The 20,572-nt window shown below is 36.7% G+C and overlaps 1 protein-coding gene and 1 long non-coding RNA gene across 4 annotated transcripts; both read left to right on the forward strand.

Moving 5' to 3' along the window:
• The first annotated feature begins 7,931 nt into the window (after nt 1-7,931).
• On the forward strand, nt 7,932-11,109 carry LOC139125841 (uncharacterized). Its single transcript, XR_011550376.1, has 3 exons — nt 7,932-8,258; nt 8,914-9,090; nt 9,447-11,109. It is a non-coding gene; the product is annotated as an uncharacterized lncRNA (long non-coding RNA).
• A 3,390-nt stretch (nt 11,110-14,499) lies between these two features.
• Nucleotides 14,500-19,925, forward strand: LOC139125683 (epithelial membrane protein 2-like). Of its 3 annotated transcripts, none has more exons than XM_070691784.1 (4): nt 14,500-14,771; nt 15,135-15,353; nt 17,568-17,744; nt 18,254-19,925. In XM_070691784.1, the coding sequence occupies exons 2-4, from the start codon at nt 15,164-15,166 to the stop codon at nt 18,463-18,465; spliced, it is 579 nt and encodes a 192-aa protein (XP_070547885.1). In that variant the 5' UTR covers nt 14,500-14,771; nt 15,135-15,163; the 3' UTR covers nt 18,466-19,925. The 3 variants fall into 3 exon arrangements, with proteins under 3 accessions (XP_070547885.1, XP_070547883.1, XP_070547882.1); XM_070691782.1 differs by having other exon boundaries at nt 14,501-14,771; nt 15,101-15,353; XM_070691781.1 differs by lacking the exon at nt 14,500-14,771 and having other exon boundaries at nt 14,884-15,353.
• Nucleotides 19,926-20,572: the final 647 nt, after the last annotated feature.

Here is a 20,572-nt window from a genome sequence, read left to right on the forward strand (position 1 = left end):
AGTAGAAACATGAATATATATTCAGGATCAGGATAAATTTTATATATATATATGACAACGAAATAATCAGCAACGAAACCATCCGTAGTTAGTCTTTCGCTGATGTGAAGGGGTGGTCGTCGGAATTGCGCTCGTTGTATGGGACCAATACAACCAATGTAAGCATTGGAACCTTGGAACGTTGGCGACTGATGAAAGTTAAAATATGTTTGTCATAATGTACATAATAAAGTTTATATGCTGCTGCTATGTTGGTGTGATGGATCTAGATATTGTACATAAAATACACTGTTTGTTTACTCAACAAAAATGTCGCACAGGCGCAGTTCAAACGACCCCCTCCCTTATGATGACAGTGTTGAATCACATGATGTTATTTAAATGAATATTAATACTAATAGTTTTTTTGGTTTTTTTTGCTGTAGAACTTGAGAACATTTAGGTTATTTTTATCTGTTTGACTTTTTTAACATTGATGTACAGAATATCTTATATAAATGATTACTGTATGTGTATTCACCGAACAAGTTGCTTGTATACTGTTAATATTTTTATAGAACAATACCAAATAGTGATCAACGGAAATCTTAGTGTTCTTTTCTGTGGTATGAAGTTATTGCAGCTATATTTAGTAACAAACCTGAAATCGCGATCAACGCTATGTTCATCAATGAAGCTTTTTAGACAAGACAGTTACTATAACTCAATGTCAAATATACAAAGCATTACACGTATCAAAGGGAAAACGGAACATGGCCGAGAGACCTTTTAACTCTCTATTTTGTTATCTTGGTATAAGTCTCGCATGTTTGTAAAAGACGTATTATGTACTAAAATAGCCCATTACGAATGTTTACGAGGTACATGTCAGTTTGAGTTGTTACCTGTCGGGATCTTTGTTGACAGAACATTAATCATTACTTGTAAAGCCCTATTTAGAGCAAAATGTGTACTGTGTTTCATACCTTATACTTGACAAAGCATGACGAAATATCAGGCTGTCAACATTAACGGCAGAACTTTTGGTTGACTAATTTGTATGAAATGTATCAGTTGCCTTAAGTTGATCACTTGAATGCCACGAACAGAATAAACAAAAATCGTTTCAAGTTAAACGTTATAGTATTGATGCTTCGAATATCGTGACTACATGTAACTCATTTTAGACTGCTAAACTTTACTTTACCGATAGTGTACTATATAGCGAGCAATCGGCTATTGTCATCAGCAATTTTGTACACTTCGACGTCAGAATGCCCAACTTGTGATTAAGGTAGAACACGCCCCGGGGACAGATAGTCGGACTCTCAAATTTCTACCTACCATATATGGGGGCTCATTTTAAAGTTCTCGGAGGAAGTAAAACTTTCACCGGCTTAGTTTTTCGAATATCCAATATTTAATTTTTCTCCTTAGAGTTAACACAGGTATGGCGGCCATTTTGAATTTTAAATATCGTAAAATAATGGGCAATTTCTTTTGCTAGTTCCAAACTTTGCACGGTGACCCCTGACTTTTATTGTTGACTTAGTAAGGTAATGATTCAAGGTTTCATTCAAAAAGGTTTGAGCAAAAGTTTGAGTCTTTAAATTCCGAGGCGCATACTACCTCAGACAGGTATTGTGAGGTATTGAAAGTTTCCAATTATTCAAATTGTGACAATTTATATCATACCCGCCTCATACTAATGTCACAATGCAGCTATAGCGTCATTAATGATGACGAAACATCGCACTTACTTCATATCAGTTACATTTGGTAGCTACTATATTGTTTTATTTCATTTCACAATAAATACGTTTATTCAAAATATTTCTATGATCATATCGCATTTTTCTGTGTTGTAGAGATCATAAAATGAATTAAAGTGACTTTTGGTGAAGTTGTGACGGTGAAGTCTGCCATGGCCGCCATATTTCTGCACATTGACTCGTTACCACAAATCATCTCGAAATTGTGCCTACTGTTAATATAGTAGACGGATACCGCGAAGTTATTCTCGTGTTTGGCCTCGTTAGACTTTCACCTGACAGGCAGAGTGTAGGTAAGCAGTAAAAGTTTAATAAGGGAACGCGGGGAGATATGAAATCTGTAACTCCTGTGTGCGAAAACCTTGTTTTAATTCACTAAGTAAGATTAATTTTCAAGACCTGTGTTGCTTTGTCGGAGATAACGATGTATAACAAGTATTGCTGAGTTCAAGTTTACTCTGACAAGTCTTTGTATGTGTTCAATACAAGGTAACTTCAAACAACGCCTCCGCTGAGCAGTATTTCCCGAGTAACATACTTGGTGTGTCTGTTCTAATTAAACATGATCTGTTACTCCGAGGGCCTACCAGTTTAGAATGTTATCGTTTGTTAGATGAAGGTAGAGAAGACTTTGCTACAACGGAGAGATGATCACCATAAAGATACTTTCTGTAGACAGAGCAAAAAAGACAGAATGTCTCACGATTAAACCAACTTCTCACACGCAAACAGTATCAATGACAAGCAAATTTCGAAGGGTAATGATGATAACTATTATTCAATTTAATTAAAACGATACTGCGTTTTGTTTTCATTATGTCTGCTAGGACAACTATCACTATTCCAGCACTGTGTCACGTCACTGGCTTTACAATCAGATTCATAGGCCTGGTCGGAAACGCCGTGATTGCTACGATTAATTTTACGAAACATACAGCATTATCGAATGCTTTCAGAAAAGAAAGCAAAGGTTTAGTATCAGTGAAGTTATGAATTCTTCAAGGGGCGGCATATGGCCATTGCACTGCATCAAAAGGCAATAGTACAGATGAATACCACACTAACTGTGTTGCCTGTATCACTAGAATATTACAATTATATGAATTCAGATGACTTCTCATGAATAGAGGCTTGCTGAATATAAACAATCTTGACTGTATTCATGTGTTTATGTACTATTCAGCAAAAATACGGGCATTAATCCATGCTTATGCTGTAGGTATCGTAGCGTGTTTGTGAAGAATTCAACGGGTGATAGGTTGATACTTACCGAGTCTCTATCGCCGTTAGTTTAATTTTAGAAGACTACATACGTTGTTCACAAAACGCCACTGAAGGGCCAAAAATCCCCCCTCCCCCCCCCCCCCCCAAAAAAAAACACCAAACAAACAAAACAAACAAAACAGACGAATGCAAACAACTTGTACTTTCCTGTGTAATCGATCTACATCCATTCCAGGTAATTGATTCCGCTTGTTGTAATTGGCCAAACTGGAGTCACCGAGACTGTTACCCTTGACCTATTGCCTTTAATGGGACTTGCAGGAGCCATGTAGCCAGGGTGCGCTATGTGTGTTAGGTGGCACCGTGGTTAAATCGGTATTGAAGATTAGCTTGGACTATTTTGATTATTTAAATTATTCACAAAGGTCTCATATTCCCCATGTAAACCATTGTTAATCTTTAAACAATTAGAATATTTGTTGTGTTACTGCCAGGAGACAAAGTTAATATCTCAATGTTGAGTTCAAACTTCAAAATAGGAAACATAAGGAATTGACATTCTAAAGGTACACGTTTCGTGCCGTGTACCTTGGCTATTCGGAGGTATTGTAAACAAAATGTATACAAATGGAGATGAATGGGGCGGGGTAGTTCATAACTGCTCTCCTGCCAAGATCTGTGAAATAGTTCCCTTCAGGCCACTGGCCCTTCCCTCACTCCCCCAGAACATCATCACCACTGTTTCCCCGTCACGTGATTTTTAGGCTAGCAACTCCAAAAAACACGAAAGTCAAACTCGCTGCTAGCACATGGGCTGCCCGATGAGCAGAACTAGGGAAATCTAACTCAAATAATCCTTTCCCGTCCGTACCGATACGTAAAGAATGATTGCTCATATAACAAGACAAATTCCTTTTACAACCAGAAGGTTAGAGGGCGGGTTGTCAACTTAATAATACATTCATTCTCATACAGTCGTTGCTTGGATTCAGAATAATTCAGTATGGTAGAATCTGTACCGATTATTTTACAATGAACACTCAGTAGTTAGTGCGGCCCGTAGTTGTTACGTTTGTCTTGGCAAGAAAATCAATCTCGGCCATTGGTGAGGAGAATAGGGCGTCGGACAACATTACTTCAGGCTGCCTTATGCTAGAAGCCTGTGCTACACTACTGTATATCATTTGCGGAGCAACACACTATTGGGTAGATATTGACAACAACAAGTTAAGAATCCACTATGGTTTGTGGAAGTCGTGCTATGAAATACATGCCTTTTGTTTCAGTGAGTGTGACTGGTTGGATAAAGAGCAAGTCGCAAGTAAGTGAAAAATCATAGCATTTATCGTTTAAGCAAGAAACAATGTTTTCACAGACCTTAAAACCAAGTAGGAGACGTGCTGCTTTTAGCTATAATAATGGCGAATCAATATTGCATGACATTCGAAGCAGTGCAGACCGCCATCTGAGACATACGTTAGAGTACAGGTTATGAAACACATCAACACATTGGTCATTGATGACCGTTTCATGTTTCAGTTATTATAATAATTGTACTTTCGTTTTGGAAATTGGCAAGGTTTTAGTGCCTGCGTAACGTTACAGTTTTGTAAGATTAATTGACATGACTTGGCAAGATATCAAAGGCCGGTGACCCAAGTGTCAACTGACTTAGTAGAGATATCGATGTGTTGAATAGTTTGGTATTTAGTAGGACTGGCATATAATGTCACGTCACATAGAAACTAACTTATAAAGATTATCCGAAACCTTTTTTTTCTGCAAACAGTACTGGTGTGTGAGTCTAGTTTTTAAGCCCCGCTGTCAACCACGCGGACCTAATCACATGTGTGGGCATTCATATCCAAAACAAAGGTGACAATTAATGTTTTACTTCAGTATCTGTTATCCTTCTTACAGGTTTTGTGATTGTTGTCCGTGTGCTTATGCTGATTGCTTCGTTACTGGGTATCATGTCATTAGTTTTGATGTGTATTTGTTGTTTGGATCCCCTACGCGATGATGCACGTGTTGAAAGGAAAGAGGTACACGCAAGAGATAAGGGGCTAATAGTGTGTTCTCTCTTTTGCACAATCGCAGATAGGAGCGAGTTTCATTCAATACCGCGGTTCTACCTACACTTTCAGTATATATTTCATTCTATGTAACTACCTATTTTATCTATCTATCTATCTATCTATCTCTATCTATCTACCTATCTATCTATCACAAACAACTTCAAGTACTGAATAATAATAAATGTTACCTACGTTTCACGAATCTATCTTCAGTATACTGATAGATGCATTAAACTTAAGTACTAGATCTAATTACTTTGTACTTAAAGGAATTTGTGTTATTATTTGCGCTCTGCCTTGAGCATCACGCACTGTAATTTCCCTGAAGGACATCTGTTTGGAGCAAATGATAACTGGTCTGACCTCTTAACCTCTACCCGCTTGTAGCGATGTATGAACTTTTTTCAGTCACATAAATTACTACTTCGTATCTATGTAAGAAACTCTTGAGAGAGAGAGAGAGAGAGAGAGAGAGAGAGAGAGAGAGAGAGAGAGAGAGAGAGAGAGAGAGAGCAGGTACATAGATCATGCCCTTTTGTTAATTACATTTTTGTCACAGGTATTTTGGTGTTTGCTGGAATCGCGTGGTTTGCAGTAAAAACCGACGCTAGGTATGATAATGAGGAATGCGGCTATTCATTTGGAAAGTCTATTATAATTTGCCTGATAGCATCGGTCATTGGAATTTCATCAGGATTTGTGCACTTAATGCGTTGTTGCGCTTTCCAAGATTACTGAATATACTCTGATATCACTACCTGCCTATACAGAAATACGACAGCAAGTGTCACCAACGTAAAATGCGATTGCACTCTTCCACATCAACCCTCGGGACAATACAAATTGTTCTAGGTAAAAAATCATACTCTTTTCAGAAGGAGTTGTTTCAAAGAGATCAAAATAGAAGAAGTATTGACTCATAACCGAATGTCAAATGTTATGGAAGAATTGTATTTCTTTATTGATACTGCTATATACCTCAAAACTTGATTTGCTAACTCCATTAGAGACTTCAACTGATGGCGTATTGAACACGTCACCTTGTGGTACCATTATGAGTTGAACTTCTGAACGGATAGTAAAAACATTCGAGACGGCACGTCACCACGGCTTTATGAAATGCTACTATAACATTAGGTTAATTTGCTCAATGTTTTACTGTGCTACTTAAAAATTCATTCAAAGACATTGCCAACTGTTTGATTTGTTAACAAAGCCTGTATTTGCGTTCAGATGAACTTAATTTTTGACAATAGAATTATTATAGTCAAGAATTGTGTTTACCTATTTTGACGTTGCAGATTATAAGCGTTGAATAGTGGTAAGGTTTACACCTTGTATGTCAACAGACTTTAGTCAAAAACTACGTTTCCTTGAACAAAAGAACTTTCAAACTTACGGTTATTGTCGCTTTATTAAATTCACACATATGAAATCAATGTAGCCTATGAAAGAAATTATTTGTCCTAATCCTAGTAATTTACCTTAACGTCTCAGCTTGCAGTTACAATTGTAGAAAAGTTTACAATATATTGTAAGGATCAAGTGGGAAGCGAAGCTTGGCCGAGTGGCATTTGAACTCAATATATTGAGATCTCGGTATAATCCATGTTTGTTTGTGAAGGACGTTTTATGTATTCAAATAACGCAATACTAACATATGTATGATATTTGAGGTAAACGCATGTTCGTGTTGCTACATTTCGGGTACTTTGTTCACATAACATAAATCATTATTTGTGAAGCTTTATCTAGACCCGTGTTTACATAAGTTAGGTTCCTTGTACGCAACATCGCGTTGTGGAATGCATTGTGTCGAAAACATTGGCTGAATATTTTGCTTGAAAATTAATCCGAAATGTTTTAACCTATCTTAAATATTTCATCTGTCTCCCATGAGTGAACAAAGGTATTCGTTTCCAACTATACGTCATAGAATAGATACTTCCAATATCGTGACCACCCGTGACGCTGTTTAAGTCGGCCAAGGTACTAGTTTACCGATAGGATGCTATAGAGCGAGCGGACGGTTAAAATATTGAGTACTCATTCGTAGACTGTAGATTGTATCATCAAAAAATTGACATACAGCAGCATGGAAAATCTCTTCTTTTCTTCAGAAAGATATGGAACGTAGATACAGCTATCAAAAGGATTGAAAAATTCAAAATTATGCACATACGGTAATTCATGTTACCCAAGTCTCTCATGCTAATACAACAAGTAGTCCATATCACTTAATAATAGACTGTTTTACGACTTAACTCGTCAATACATGCGTTCTAGAATATTTTTTTTTGACTTTTTCGTGTCTGTGGTGTGATCTTTTTACTGAAAATGAGAAATAAATGTGCTATCAGTGTACGTATAAGCCTCTTGCCATCAATGTAGAACATATTTCTATTCTATTACCATTACGTTTTTGTAGTTATAGAATGTAATTGTTTTGGTCAATTTTTCTAGTTGCAATCACAGTAGATAGTAGTAAAAGGCTTTCACTTTCCAGGCGCATACTACCTGAATGGAATTGAACTTGATCGATTTTCCGCATTTATCGCTTCGGTTGATCTTTTGAATGATTTTATCCGAATCTAACATTTCCTTTGTCCAATTCTTTAAGAGTCACTGACCTGGACACCTGCATGAGACTTTCCAAAACACCAACGGGTATTTTGTCTCAACATTCAGTTGAGAAAGCTTTTGTTTTATGGAGCTTATGATCAGATATACCAGGGTCAGATTTTAAACTGCGATATTCCTAGTGTATAAAAACAATGTCTAGTTACGAAACTACTAGAACGAGAGAGGGCGCGATGTGTTAGCAGTCAATAGCCCAACATCACGTTTTGAAGTGTCACTTCTTGTTTCAGAAGTAGTAAGACCACTGGCGTCACTTCTGCCCTGTTGTAGTCACGTGTTCAATGTAACACGGATACATGACACAGGTTGCCGCATTTCCTTCTCGGCATCACGCCTTTCTGTTGTAGGGAGCCGACCTCAATCATGTTATGCGATTTCAATCTCTGTGGAGCAATCATTTGCCTTGTGTTGCAATTCTTCGCTTCGTGTGCATACTTCACTTGTGCGATTACTAATCATTGGATTTACGTCGGCGATAAGCAGATGCATTATGGGCTATGGGAGTCCTGCGTTAAAGAGTATGGTATCACCACGTGTATGGGCATTGACGAACAACATGAAGAAAGTAAGTTAACAAGATTCCATGACGTTCAGTTTCTTGCTGAAATCTAGTGTTCGCATCAGCTGCAAACTGGCAACAAAATTCGCGCTTTAGTGAATCGACATACCTTTAGCACAAGACTTTTGGAGTCACCAGAGAAAATACACATTTTATGATAATGCCACGCTCGAAAACATCCTGGCGGGCAATGAACTCTTCTTAAAACTATATGATTTATTTTGTATCTTCTTCTTCTTCAGAGCAAATATTTCAAAATTAAATTGAATTTTTAAATTAGCCGTACTTTCGTTTTGTGAACTAGAAGAGACTCTGCTTAACGTCATGCACTATACATAAATGTATTTTATGTCATAGTGTGTTAATATGTCAATTTGATAAATGGGCGTGTAGCACGTTACTCGAGATATTATTGTTAAATTTATGTGTAGCTAAGGTGACCAGCTTTGTTGCTTTGTTTGGAACGAATGCAAGAGGCCAATTACCAAAACTTGGCATCAAGCCCCATTTGTGTCCGTCGAAATCGGAATGTTGAAAGCAAACATTTCTTCTTTCTGTAGGGCCAAAGGTTATATTTAAGTCGTAAAATTTAAACTTCCTTTTTGACTTCAATTCATTGTTTGATTTTTATTTAAAATGTATTGAATTTACTTTTCCGCAGATTTTGTGACATACGTTCGTGTGCTGATCGTTGTTGCTTTGATACTGAGTGTGGTATCGTGGATTCTGGTATTGATGTTACTGATTTATGCACTATTTGACCCAGACTGGTTGTGGTTCTTTAAAGACAAGGAAAAATATTACTTTACGATGAGTACCTCGCTCTATGTTATAACCGGTACGGCAAGCGTTTTACAGTTTTTCTTTATTTTATTTAATTTTAAGTACTTCTTATGGCACCTAAATACTGATTCCAAAATGGTGGAGTAATATGGATGGGTGGATGGATGGATGGATGGATGGATGGCTAGATTGATGGATGGATCGATGGATCGATAGATAGATAGATAGATAGATAGATAGATAGATAGATAGATAGATAGATAGATAGATAGATAGATAGATAGATAGATGGATGGATGGATGGATGGATGGATAGATAGATGGGTCGATTGATTGATGGATGAAGCGACCGATCGATCGATCGATCGATAGATCATTCTAAACACTGTTAATCTATACATTTGATAACAGGTATACTGGTGATTATTGGGACTGTATGGTATAAATTTGAAACAGATGGAATATTTTCAAGTGGAAAATTCAACTATGTGATGGGTTACTCCATAATCATTGGCTTGGTGGCATCTCCCATAGGAATTATCAGCAGCGTTCTTCTCACCGTCTTCATTCACAGGTTTTATGGTAACAATTGTTGTTGTTAGGCGGTGGAGCTGTCATATCCAGGGGAATTTAATCGGTAATTGATGTTATTAACATGAAGATAAAACTATTAGCTATTCTACATACAAGAATCCCGCAAAACATTTCAATAGGTACGGTGCACGTGCTGAATCATCCGGAAACTCAATAAAATGTTAACGAAATACATTACCGGCGACATTATCTGTGGTAGCCTTTTTGGTGTATAGAAGAGGGGTCGGTGGAACTGCGATCGTCGCATATATGGGATTCATACAACCAATGCACGCATTGTAACGTTGGAACGTTGGTGACTGATAAGAGTTAAACTATGTTTCAATTGCGTAATGTGCATTTTAAAATTTAAATGTTACAGCTATGCTGATGCGATGCAGCTAGATATTATGCATTCACTGCATTGTTTGTAAGCAATATAAATGTCGCTCAGGCGCAGTTCTGACATCCTCTTCCTTTTAAATGATATAATATTATTTGAATCACTTGATGTTAATGAATATCAATACCCGTAACATTTTCTGAAGAAGTCGATAACGTTTTCCTAGATTTTATTTGTTTGACATTTTACAATCGCTGAATTGAAAAATTCGTCCATGCATGTAAATATCAGTACACTAGAATATTTTATGAGTCAAAAATGCAAATGTCAAGATATTTTGGTTGTAGATCTTATTGGATACGTTTTTCAGGTTTTTTAACTGACACGAAAACATGAAAATGATCAAAGCATTAGCGAGCAAATGTATTATTGAATCTATTGCCAATAACCTAAAACATATCAAATATTCTGTAAATGTTTTGTTTAGGTATGTAGCATCAAAGAAAGAATAATTGATGTTTGTTCCTGTACTTTGTACTAGCGGCTGCAGTGATTTCCCATATTGTATCGCTGTAACATCCCGCATATACCTTAGCGACCTGAGATCCAGGAATTTCCGGTGCATTGTGGAAAAAGAAAAATTAACTATGTCACACACCTTTGAGCTTCAAGTTTGTGAAGAACTATAAACAGACAAAGAGGGGAACGCGCAAAATGAGTTAAGATTCCAGCTTTTGTTTATTTTCAATATTTCCTGACTACTTGTTTGTTTCAATTGTTTGATACCTCGTTCATTATTCGCACAAAGCAAACCTTTTTTTAAATAAATTGGGAAGTACTTGATAGATATGAAGATAAGGTACCTTGCCGGGTATTTTGATGCGCTTGTATTCTAAACGGCCATGGAACTCGGCAGGACATGATTTACAGCGTTAGTGTTGAAGGAAAATATATTTTTATACGCTTATCCAGGTAATATTCTATGGAACACTATGGAACACTATATTAGTTTTCATCTTTTGATTTTGAATGACACATTAAATCATTAACAGAAATGACATTATATCGTTAAAAACGTCGAATGGCATACATCTAATGATATGTAATCCTCATTTTATAAAATGTATGAACATTGTATGGCGTTAACAATAGAATAACAGTCGGTATTAGTGATATATATATATATATATATATATATATATATATATATATATATATATATATATATATATATTTATATATATATATATATATATATATTATATATAATATATATATATATATATACATACATACATACATACATACATACATACATACATACATACATACATACATACAGTTAATTCGGTCATCGTGACAGCATATGTAACATCAGTCTGTATTGTGTTTGAATAGAAAAAAATGTAAAAATCCATATTTCACAAAACAAATGGGTAAAGAGTCAAGTGCAAATATTGTAAGAATACGATTTATTAAAAGTCTGTCGTGACCAAATATTGATATCGTAATTGCCGCCCGAAGAACATAAGTGATTGACGACTCGTAAATATACCAAGGCGCAAACAAGCACCCATGACAACTCCGCTTACAGTAAGTGAACTGACATTCTGTACTGGCACTATGAGCTCGTACGTGTTGCATAACCTTAATTAAGTATGAGATTGCAAACTTACTTGGAAGAACTGTGTTGTTTTGTAACAGATAACAAGACAAAAAAAACTCGTGGTTGTCTTCAATATGAAGTCTTGCTCCAAAGATAGGGTTTACCAGATTTTTCTTAGCTCAGTTGCATACAAAGCTGGTCGACGCCATGCCAAATCGGAATTTGCAACGTTAACATGCGTAACTATTACTAGACAATATCCGAGATCAAGATGGCGATTACTATTGAAAACCGAGAAATTAGTTACCGAGTAAACCATCAGGGTAAGCAGGATAAACCAAGGCAAAACATTCCAACGTTCAAGTCAGCTCCTCCAAGATTGTCTGTTTTCCCGATGAACTAGACAAGAGAATTTCGAGCATGGACAGCCCTTCTCCACCAGCGTAGGTGCTTGCTCGTTTACCAGAACGCTTGAGGGCGAACTGTCAACCCAATAATTATCAGTTATTACATTCACCATTATAACATTAAACATAAACCTGTTATTATCATACGTTAGAACGAGATTATTCAATTCAAGGCTATGGTTTTCCCCAACGTAGACCTACGAAAAGCACGCGTACGGACAATTCACGTTTCTTCAATTTTAGTCTATTCATGTAATTTTTGTTTTGATGTTGTTGTTGTTGATGATGATGATGATGATATATATATATATATATATATATATATATATATATATATATATATAATCTCCAGGCATTCTGAGCGCATGTGACGTCATCGAAGACGGTTTTCACCAAAATAGCGACATTATCCCTCCCCCTCGAAAAGCAGTAGGTTAGCAGCGATACAGGTATGTTGGCAAAACACGAATGTTCTATGACGTAACGCGAGTGAAAATTACTGGGGGATGTTTTTTATCACACGTATGATTCGCACTAAAAGTATTTTACCATGCGATGGATTTGTACCTGCATCGTGTCACGGTCAGTGCGGCGGATTACGTCGATAGGTTCCAGCTGATTAGGGTCCCGATGGCACGCTCCCAGTTTTAGTGCTCGGGTGGTAATTTTTAACATTGTTGTACGTCTGATTTTCTCGCAAATTATGAATTGACATAGCTATCATTTTAGGACAGGTCAAAGGGCAATTATCAAACAACGTTAGATCGAGTATCTGAAATGAGGGTAATGCGATATCGTCAGAGAAATTACCACAGTTCTTCGTTTTGTTTTACCATAGTTACGCTGCACTGTTCGATTAACACACCGTGCAACAACGTTGTTCGTCCTCTTGCTTGTTCCATCATAATTGGCGTGATATAGCATCGGTAATCAGATCTATCAGTTGTACACTTAACCTGTAGATGTTGTCATTGCTGCCGCTGCTGACTGCAGATGCTTTTCTACTAATACGTGCCTATACAGGACTACTACATCAAAATGTCGCATAATGCAAAATACGCTTTACGCTTTTTATATCAAACCTTGGGGCGATATTAATCGTTTAAAGGGAAACGCTGGCATCTTTTCAGAGGGAACTGGTGTCAAGGGAACATAAAAGAAGGGGTATCGACTTATAACTAAATGCCAAATGTTGCTGCTATCGTCTCGATTTACCAACTTCACTAGAGATTTTAACTGATAACGTAGTGAACCCCATCCCGGAGTATCATGGAATGCAAGTGTCAACAACATTTGTCGAATTGTTGGCTTGCAAATTTATGTGCTGTGTATTACCCTATAATGAATATTTTTCCATTTTCTGCCATGAAACATACGTCAGGGAATTGAAACTTCCAAATATCGTTACCCACTGCAATGCCGTCTTAGTCGGCCAAGTATCCAGTTTACCGATTAGATGCCACATAACGAGTATAAGATGTGAATAGTGATATTTTTTTCTTTTTTCAATTCAAGAACTTTGTTTCAACAACATAGTTGACATATTAAACACAGTATGAAAATGTCAATTGTTCTTTTTTAAGAAAGATTTTTAACGTGGTGAAAGCTATCAAAACTAAAAAATGTTGCAAATTTGGTCATTCATGTTATCCTAGCCTCCGAATTGCATGCTAATGAAATAATTAATTAGTACATATCACTTTCAAACGTTAAATAATAGACCAACTTTGATTCTTAACTCGTCGATAAATACGCTCATGAACATTCTTTTTTTTTTAATTTTCCCTGATGGGTCTGTGGTGTAATCTTTTAATGAAAATTGCAAATAAAGGTACTATCAGTCTATGTATAAGTCTCTTGCCATCCATGAAATATTAAGTATTTTTTTTTATTATAAGTATGTGTAGTTTCACAGAATTAAGTGACTTATGGTCAATCTTTTCTTGCGGTCACAGTGCAGTTTGTTTTTTGCTCAGCTGTGCCGTGAACTTCAATTATCGGGAAAATCAATGTATAATAATTAAAAAGAAAGTTGAGTAATGAGAAATATTTTCTTTTTCAATTCATAGAAGTTTGTTTAAACAAAGAATTGGCAATTTAATACTGAGTTATTCGTCATTTCTATTATAAACATGACACTATAAACCCATAAGGTAATATTTAAAAAGACATCTTGGTATGCGAGACTTTATTATCGAAGTTGCTAATGAAATTTACAAAAAAGCACACATGTCAGAAGTTGGAGCTTGTCCTTTTTAAATGTTACCTTAAGCTTTAAAATGAGAGCCCACAGGTGGTGGGCCATAAAGAGTATTGTAAAGAACTGAGAATCCGAACGTTTGACCCAGAGTGAACTTTCGAACCCACTGCTCTATGATATCTGTATGAGGAGTGCTTGTCTGTGAAGTGCGTGTGTGTATCCAAGTTAACCATTACAGACTTTTAGGAGGTACAGGTCAGATGTAGTCGCTGCCTGTCAGGGTTCTTGTTGACAGAATATAAATAAACATTTATGACAGCTTATCTTAAGCCGAACATAAACAGGTGTTTCTTACCTTATACACGATAGAGCGTGGTGGAATGCCGATGTGTCAACAAGAATTACCGTTATTGGCTGCAAATTTATCTTGAATATATCAACTTATCTTGATCTTTTCAACATAATTTCAAAAATTTAGCAAAGATATTCCATTCTTCAGCTATTCCGACCTACGGAGAATAGAAGTCGTATTGATATCGTAGCCGCGGCGCACTCAGTCGGCCAAGGTCAAGTTCGAAGAAAGAATGCTACGGCTGAAACATTCATCGTGAGTACGCTGTGCCAGTTTGCCTGCTTGAATCGCAAGACTCATGAGTAGACGAAAACGTTCAGCGTCTGACAGAATTTTAATTATGAAGCTCACGTTTAAAGTGACAAAATATCATATGCTCTCTATATCTTGTTAGGTATGGTTCAATTCCATGATTGAAATTAATACAATGCCGTCGGTTTTGAGCGATTATAGTATTTCACGTTTTGCATCTGACCATAATGGCGCCCAAGCACCAGTTCAGCTTCGGCAGGCTATGACGCAGGTGAACGGGGATCCCATAGTTCAGTTCGTATACTTCATGTGTTATTGTTAATAATTTACAGGGAGTTTATTGCTGCCATTTCGTTTCACAAAAAGGGCAATAACGGACAAAGACATCGTCAGACATGTCTCTCGTCGGGCCCATCGTCAGTGTCAGTTTGGCGACGATAACCGTCATCTTCTACACCGTGAGTGTGTCAACTGACTACTGGTTGATCATGAAAGATTACCACCATGATAACTTTGGATTATGGAGGCAATGCGACAGCTTTGATCATCCCAAATGTAAAGGACTGGATCGAGATTACCGCAAAGGTAAGCTATGTACACCAAACTTATGGCACTATAGCGTGTATAACTCGTCATAATTTGTACTCTCAATAACATATCGGCCGAAATAAGCTGTACGGGAAACGTTATTGAGTTGGTAGTACGCCGAGACAAAGTGATATCAATATTCTTGCCGAATACACAATGCAAACGCCTGACAGTATTTGTTGATTTGAATAAACAAACAACGTTATGTTTCTTTAGGAAAACCAACGGAAAACGCAGAACACTCACTTGACTTGCAACTTCCAAATTACGTTCCGTTCAAGCTTCGAGCAAATTTGCATCGATAGCAAACGCCAGATGAACTTGACGCCGGCATTTGGATTGGAGAAATCTTCCCCTGGCCATTAGGTAATGAGCTCGTGATACTACTACACGGCAAAACCTACTGGGACTACTTCGGCTGGTTTTCAACGAGAAAGGGAATCTCGGTTTATAAAACACTTACCCTAAATCACGTTCTAAAATAGTGTATGAATGGACAACATTCCCCCTAGAAGTGTTGGCGTATTTGAAATTGTAAAGGCCTGTCATGACATCGTAAAAACGGCAATGTTAATAGATTTTAAACTGAATTTATTGCTGCCTTTTGCCGACAGAGAGGCAGGGAAAGAAATTTATGGCGCCCTGCGTACAGCACAGTTCTGCGGCAGGACGCGACATGTGAGCACCTGTCACAAAACCGTGTCAGAGGTCTTTGACAGCAAAGGTAACTCATGATATCTGTGTACGATGCTGTCGTGACTTTTATGAAAGTATGCGTATACACAGCCATATGCATGTGACGGTGTGTGAGGTTTTTTTTTGCATATCGTATGCCCATATCTGGGACGTTAATTATCTGAACCAAAATTACGCCGGAAATTCAAAAGCATAGCCGCAAGGCACATCTAATAACGTGTACGTACTACAAGCAAGTATGCACGAAAGACGCTAAACACTTCTTCCGTTATGATATATTTATGTATTCGAAGTCCGATGAAATTGAAGCCTTTCGAAAAAAAGAGATCGTTTACCGTTCTCTTATTGGATTACCAAACATCTGTTTGGGTCATTAAGCATTAAAAAGAATGGTCAGAATGGTCAGTAAACGGTTTGTATACTATGATGTGCCCTTCGTGCTTGACACCTTGTTTATGTAATCAAATGGTTTTCAAATTATTTTCCACTGAACTGCACTTTCGTGCAGCAATAAAATTTCTGTCTCTTGTTTATTGCTCTCCATGGGCCAGTCAATTTTCTTAAATCACCATTTTCTATAACTATTATTTTAAGTCAATTTCCTATCTCCATGAAATATTGTCCTCTCAAACGCGAGCTTTACAAGATGTAAGTTAAAATGATTTTGCTACACTAACTCCTGTGTATTTCAGCGCCCTGTAAGACTTTCGAGCCAAGATAAATATTGAATATAATGCGTTTTGATTTTGAAATAATCGAAAATGTAATAATTATTTTTCCCAACGAATACAAGAAGGAATGTTGGCCATCTCGAAGTGCAATTTTGATAAGATTGTGTGAATTTGATTGTCTAGCCTGAAATTTCCTGGCAATCATAAATGTATTCTGAATAGGAAGATAGAATGAACAAAGATATCATGGGAAGGTTAAAACGAACTTGAAAAGTGTATTCTATCTAAAGTCATGGTAGGACGCAAAAATTTGCTTCGCCATTCTTCGCCTGATCACAGTCTAGTTCAACATGATGGCCAACATAAATGACACCGTACGCTTGTGTCTTGTAGTTACATGCAACCATGTTGTACATGAATCTAAATTAGTTACAATGTATCCCCAGGTCACCTTATGATTCTGCCAGCATTAGAATTTACAAAGAGGGTTTTTGTCAAGTATTTAAAGTATGACGTCACCATATTTGAACGGAATTTCCAACGTCGTTGATAAATAAATTCGTAACCGTTATAGACCGATCCGTCGAATTACGTAAAATGCTAGTTCCACTTTCATTAAATTAACCAGTTCAAGATCGGGCAATTGTATTCGTGAGTTTGTCATAGCGCCGCTCCTTAATGACTTTATCCCGAATCAGGACACATGCATGCTACATTAACAGTCATTAAGAGGGGCGTACAAGCCAGCTGGGGTCCCCGACTGTACTTAACGTACACAAGAGTCGTCATCAGTTTCTGTCATGCTACATCAGACTCATTTCATCTTACCTCACTTATTCCGCAGGGTACGTCATTGGAACCCGAACACTAATGATGCTTGCTGTAATTGCTGCCTTCATCACGTGGTTGATTGCACTCCTGGCAGTCTTTCTGAAGTGGAGAAAGACGGAATGTGACTCACCGTGCGGAAGGGTTGCAAATATACTTTTGACCATCAATGGAATACTTTTCTCCGTTACAGGTAACATGTGCAGCGCTTTCATTCCTCCCAGTATTTCATGTATCACCCCTTATATAAGATTATGTCATTATAAGATCATGTCACGCAATATAAATAGTGTATCTTTTCAGCATGATTCATGTCGATCTAGTGTGTTAGTTCTCCTTTAAGCTTATATAAGCATTCGCAATTAGTTCCTGTATAGCCAACTTAGTGATAAACAAAACTTGTATATGTGCACTCGGGAGAGAAAATGAGCCTGTGCATGTTCGTGTGCGTGCATGAATGCATAGATGGCTGTCGGCTGGCTGTATGTATTTCTGCATGCATGTATGTATATATTGCATGTATGTATGTATGTATGTATGTATGTATGTATGTATGTATGTATGTATGTATGTATACCTTCATATCTCTGTGTGTTCAAACAGCTATATATCGCCATGTATACTCAATGTGAAGTGAGCATTTTTAACGATGAGAAAACATTATCATTATTGAGCGTGATTGTTCTGTCGTTGTTTTTTTAGGAATCCTAGTGCTAGCAGCTATGGCATGGTACACAGCAGAAACTGTCAGGGAATATAGAGAAGAGTTTTTCAAATACTCCTTTGGATATTCGGCGATCATAGGCTGGGTTTCTTTTCCTCTGGGTATCATTTCCGGGCTCTTGATGGCATTCTTCTTTTACCGCATGTCATTCCAGGTATATTACGTTGACGATGACGATAGTGACTTGTGAGTTGGTCAGTTAGGCCAAAGTAATAAAATTCTTTGTTTTGCGTCCACTCTAAATGGGAAAAGGTATGCGTCTAAGCGGCTGAAAAACACACACAAGAAAATTAACACAATGTAATTTGATTGCAGCAAAATTTTAGTTCAGAAAAGCTAAGCCGTCATGTCCTAAAATTTTCTATTCAAATACATTGTGTGTGTTTTTCATGAAAACCTTAAAAACCTACGCGGGTTGGGACGCATAACAAAGAATTTAATTACTTTGGCCTTGTGTAAGTGTGTGGATAACGTCTTTATGCATATATGTACGCGTCTTTGTAGGTATATAGTCATACTTGATAAGACAGCAAGACAGACACACAGATAGACAGACGGACAGACAGACAGACAGACAGACGGGCAGATCTTTTATAAGTCAAGGTTTTAATTTTTTCGTATTTGCACATTTTTAGTTTAGATCGCCAGTCATCGAAACATTGTAAGGGAAAGTGCTTAATATATTGTCACGAGAATTTTACTGAAACTGAAACAGTTGTAGAGCGAAAATATTTTGTGTCGCCAAGTAGATTAAAATTATGATACATGTGCAACAGAAAAACATTATGAAACTACATGCGTTCATTAGGCAAATTCAACAGCGTATGTACGTAACTTATTTAGATTGTTGGAGTGTATTTATCCTTTAATACGGATGTAGAATAATTCAATCTTTATATGCAACTAGATAATTTATCAAAAGTTATCAAATGCTGGAAAAGATTTGTTCTTTCTATTTTATTTAAACTACAAATTGTCAAAAATCTGTTCATTCCCAAGTTTATTTACATTTTTTATCATGTTAATATATCAGGTTAATAAAGACAATTAGTTATAAAACACTCTTATCGGTGGAGTGTGCAGACCAGAGCAGCAGGTGACACAATGATCTATGATATAGGCCTTGGAGGTATTCAAATATTTTATATTTGTGCATTGCAGATTGCCTTTAAAAGGACTTGTGCAAAATACTTGATTTTCGACTTTATAAACACATATGCTGATTCTGCACATTTCTTAAATACGTTAAGTATACACGTGCATATACTTATCAAATGCACACGTACAGTGTACAATTTGTGTGCAAATATCTGCATAATGTGTACTCTTGTTCAACATAAAGATACATTACGTATATCAAGGTATTGATATGTTCCATATAAAAGATATACGATTCTGTAACTTCTTAAGATATTTAAGTGGTTGAATGATGACCTTGTCATTTCTTTCGCTATGGTGCCTGCTTTTGTCTTAGGTTTTTTATGATTTAATTTTTAAAAAAATGAAATTTGACAAAATTCATATTACAGATTATTTTAAAAAATCATGACAGAGTAATATGTAGAAACCTTGTATTCTCTTAAGAAATAGTCATTGTTCGCTTTTCTTGGTCTATTTGCAATAAAAAAATTAAAAATTACATAGAACGTACATTGTGTCTTTGCAGTGTGATAAGTTTTCTTTATCCGACGATGTAATTTCACTTGTTTTCTAAACCCGAAGTTCCTCGACTTTATTAAAATGCTACACTGATACTACAACACTACCTCTATATTGTTTCCACTCAGAACTGTTCCCATGAGGTTTTTGTGCTCTTTCTTCATGTTCTGTCTCAAAACACAGCACAACAGATGATATCATGCCCTCAACTTGTGATCGAACGATTGTATGGGCAATCTCAATCAAACTCAAATTTTTACCATATTCCTCTGACCCATCATGTGAAGCTTATGGAGTAAATAAACATGACACCTGCTTAGTTTTGTGCAAATCAGGAAATTTATTTTTCCTCATACAGATAACAAAAGAATGGCAGCCATTTAGAATGTATAATATCGAAAAACACGAGGTAATTTGTATTTCAAGTACAAAATTTGCACGGCCACCCTTGATCTTTATTCTTGACCTTGAAATAGAACGATTGGATGGAGTTTTACTTGAGGAAAGTTTGTGTCTTTCGATTTAAAGGCGCGAACTACGTTTGGCGGTAAATGCAATGAGAATATACATTGTTTCAGTTGAAGATTAGAGTTTGGCGTATTTTCCGCACGCTCTGAAATTCATCGGATACGGATTTA

Source organism: Ptychodera flava, assembly GCF_041260155.1.
Source record: "Ptychodera flava strain L36383 chromosome 3 unlocalized genomic scaffold, AS_Pfla_20210202 Scaffold_26__1_contigs__length_13983176_pilon, whole genome shotgun sequence".
NCBI classification, from domain to species: domain Eukaryota; kingdom Metazoa; phylum Hemichordata; class Enteropneusta; family Ptychoderidae; genus Ptychodera; species Ptychodera flava.

Coding starts and splice junctions, on each gene's coding strand:
- LOC139125683 (XM_070691784.1), top strand. CDS start 15,164: ATGTCTCTCGTCGGGCCCATCGTCAGTGTCAGTTTGGCGACGATAACC. Junction 15,354..17,567: donor GGATCGAGATTACCGCAAAG/GTAAGCTATGTA, acceptor CTTATTCCGCAG/GGTACGTCATTGGAACCCGA. Junction 17,745..18,253: donor AATACTTTTCTCCGTTACAG/GTAACATGTGCA, acceptor TTGTTTTTTTAG/GAATCCTAGTGCTAGCAGCT.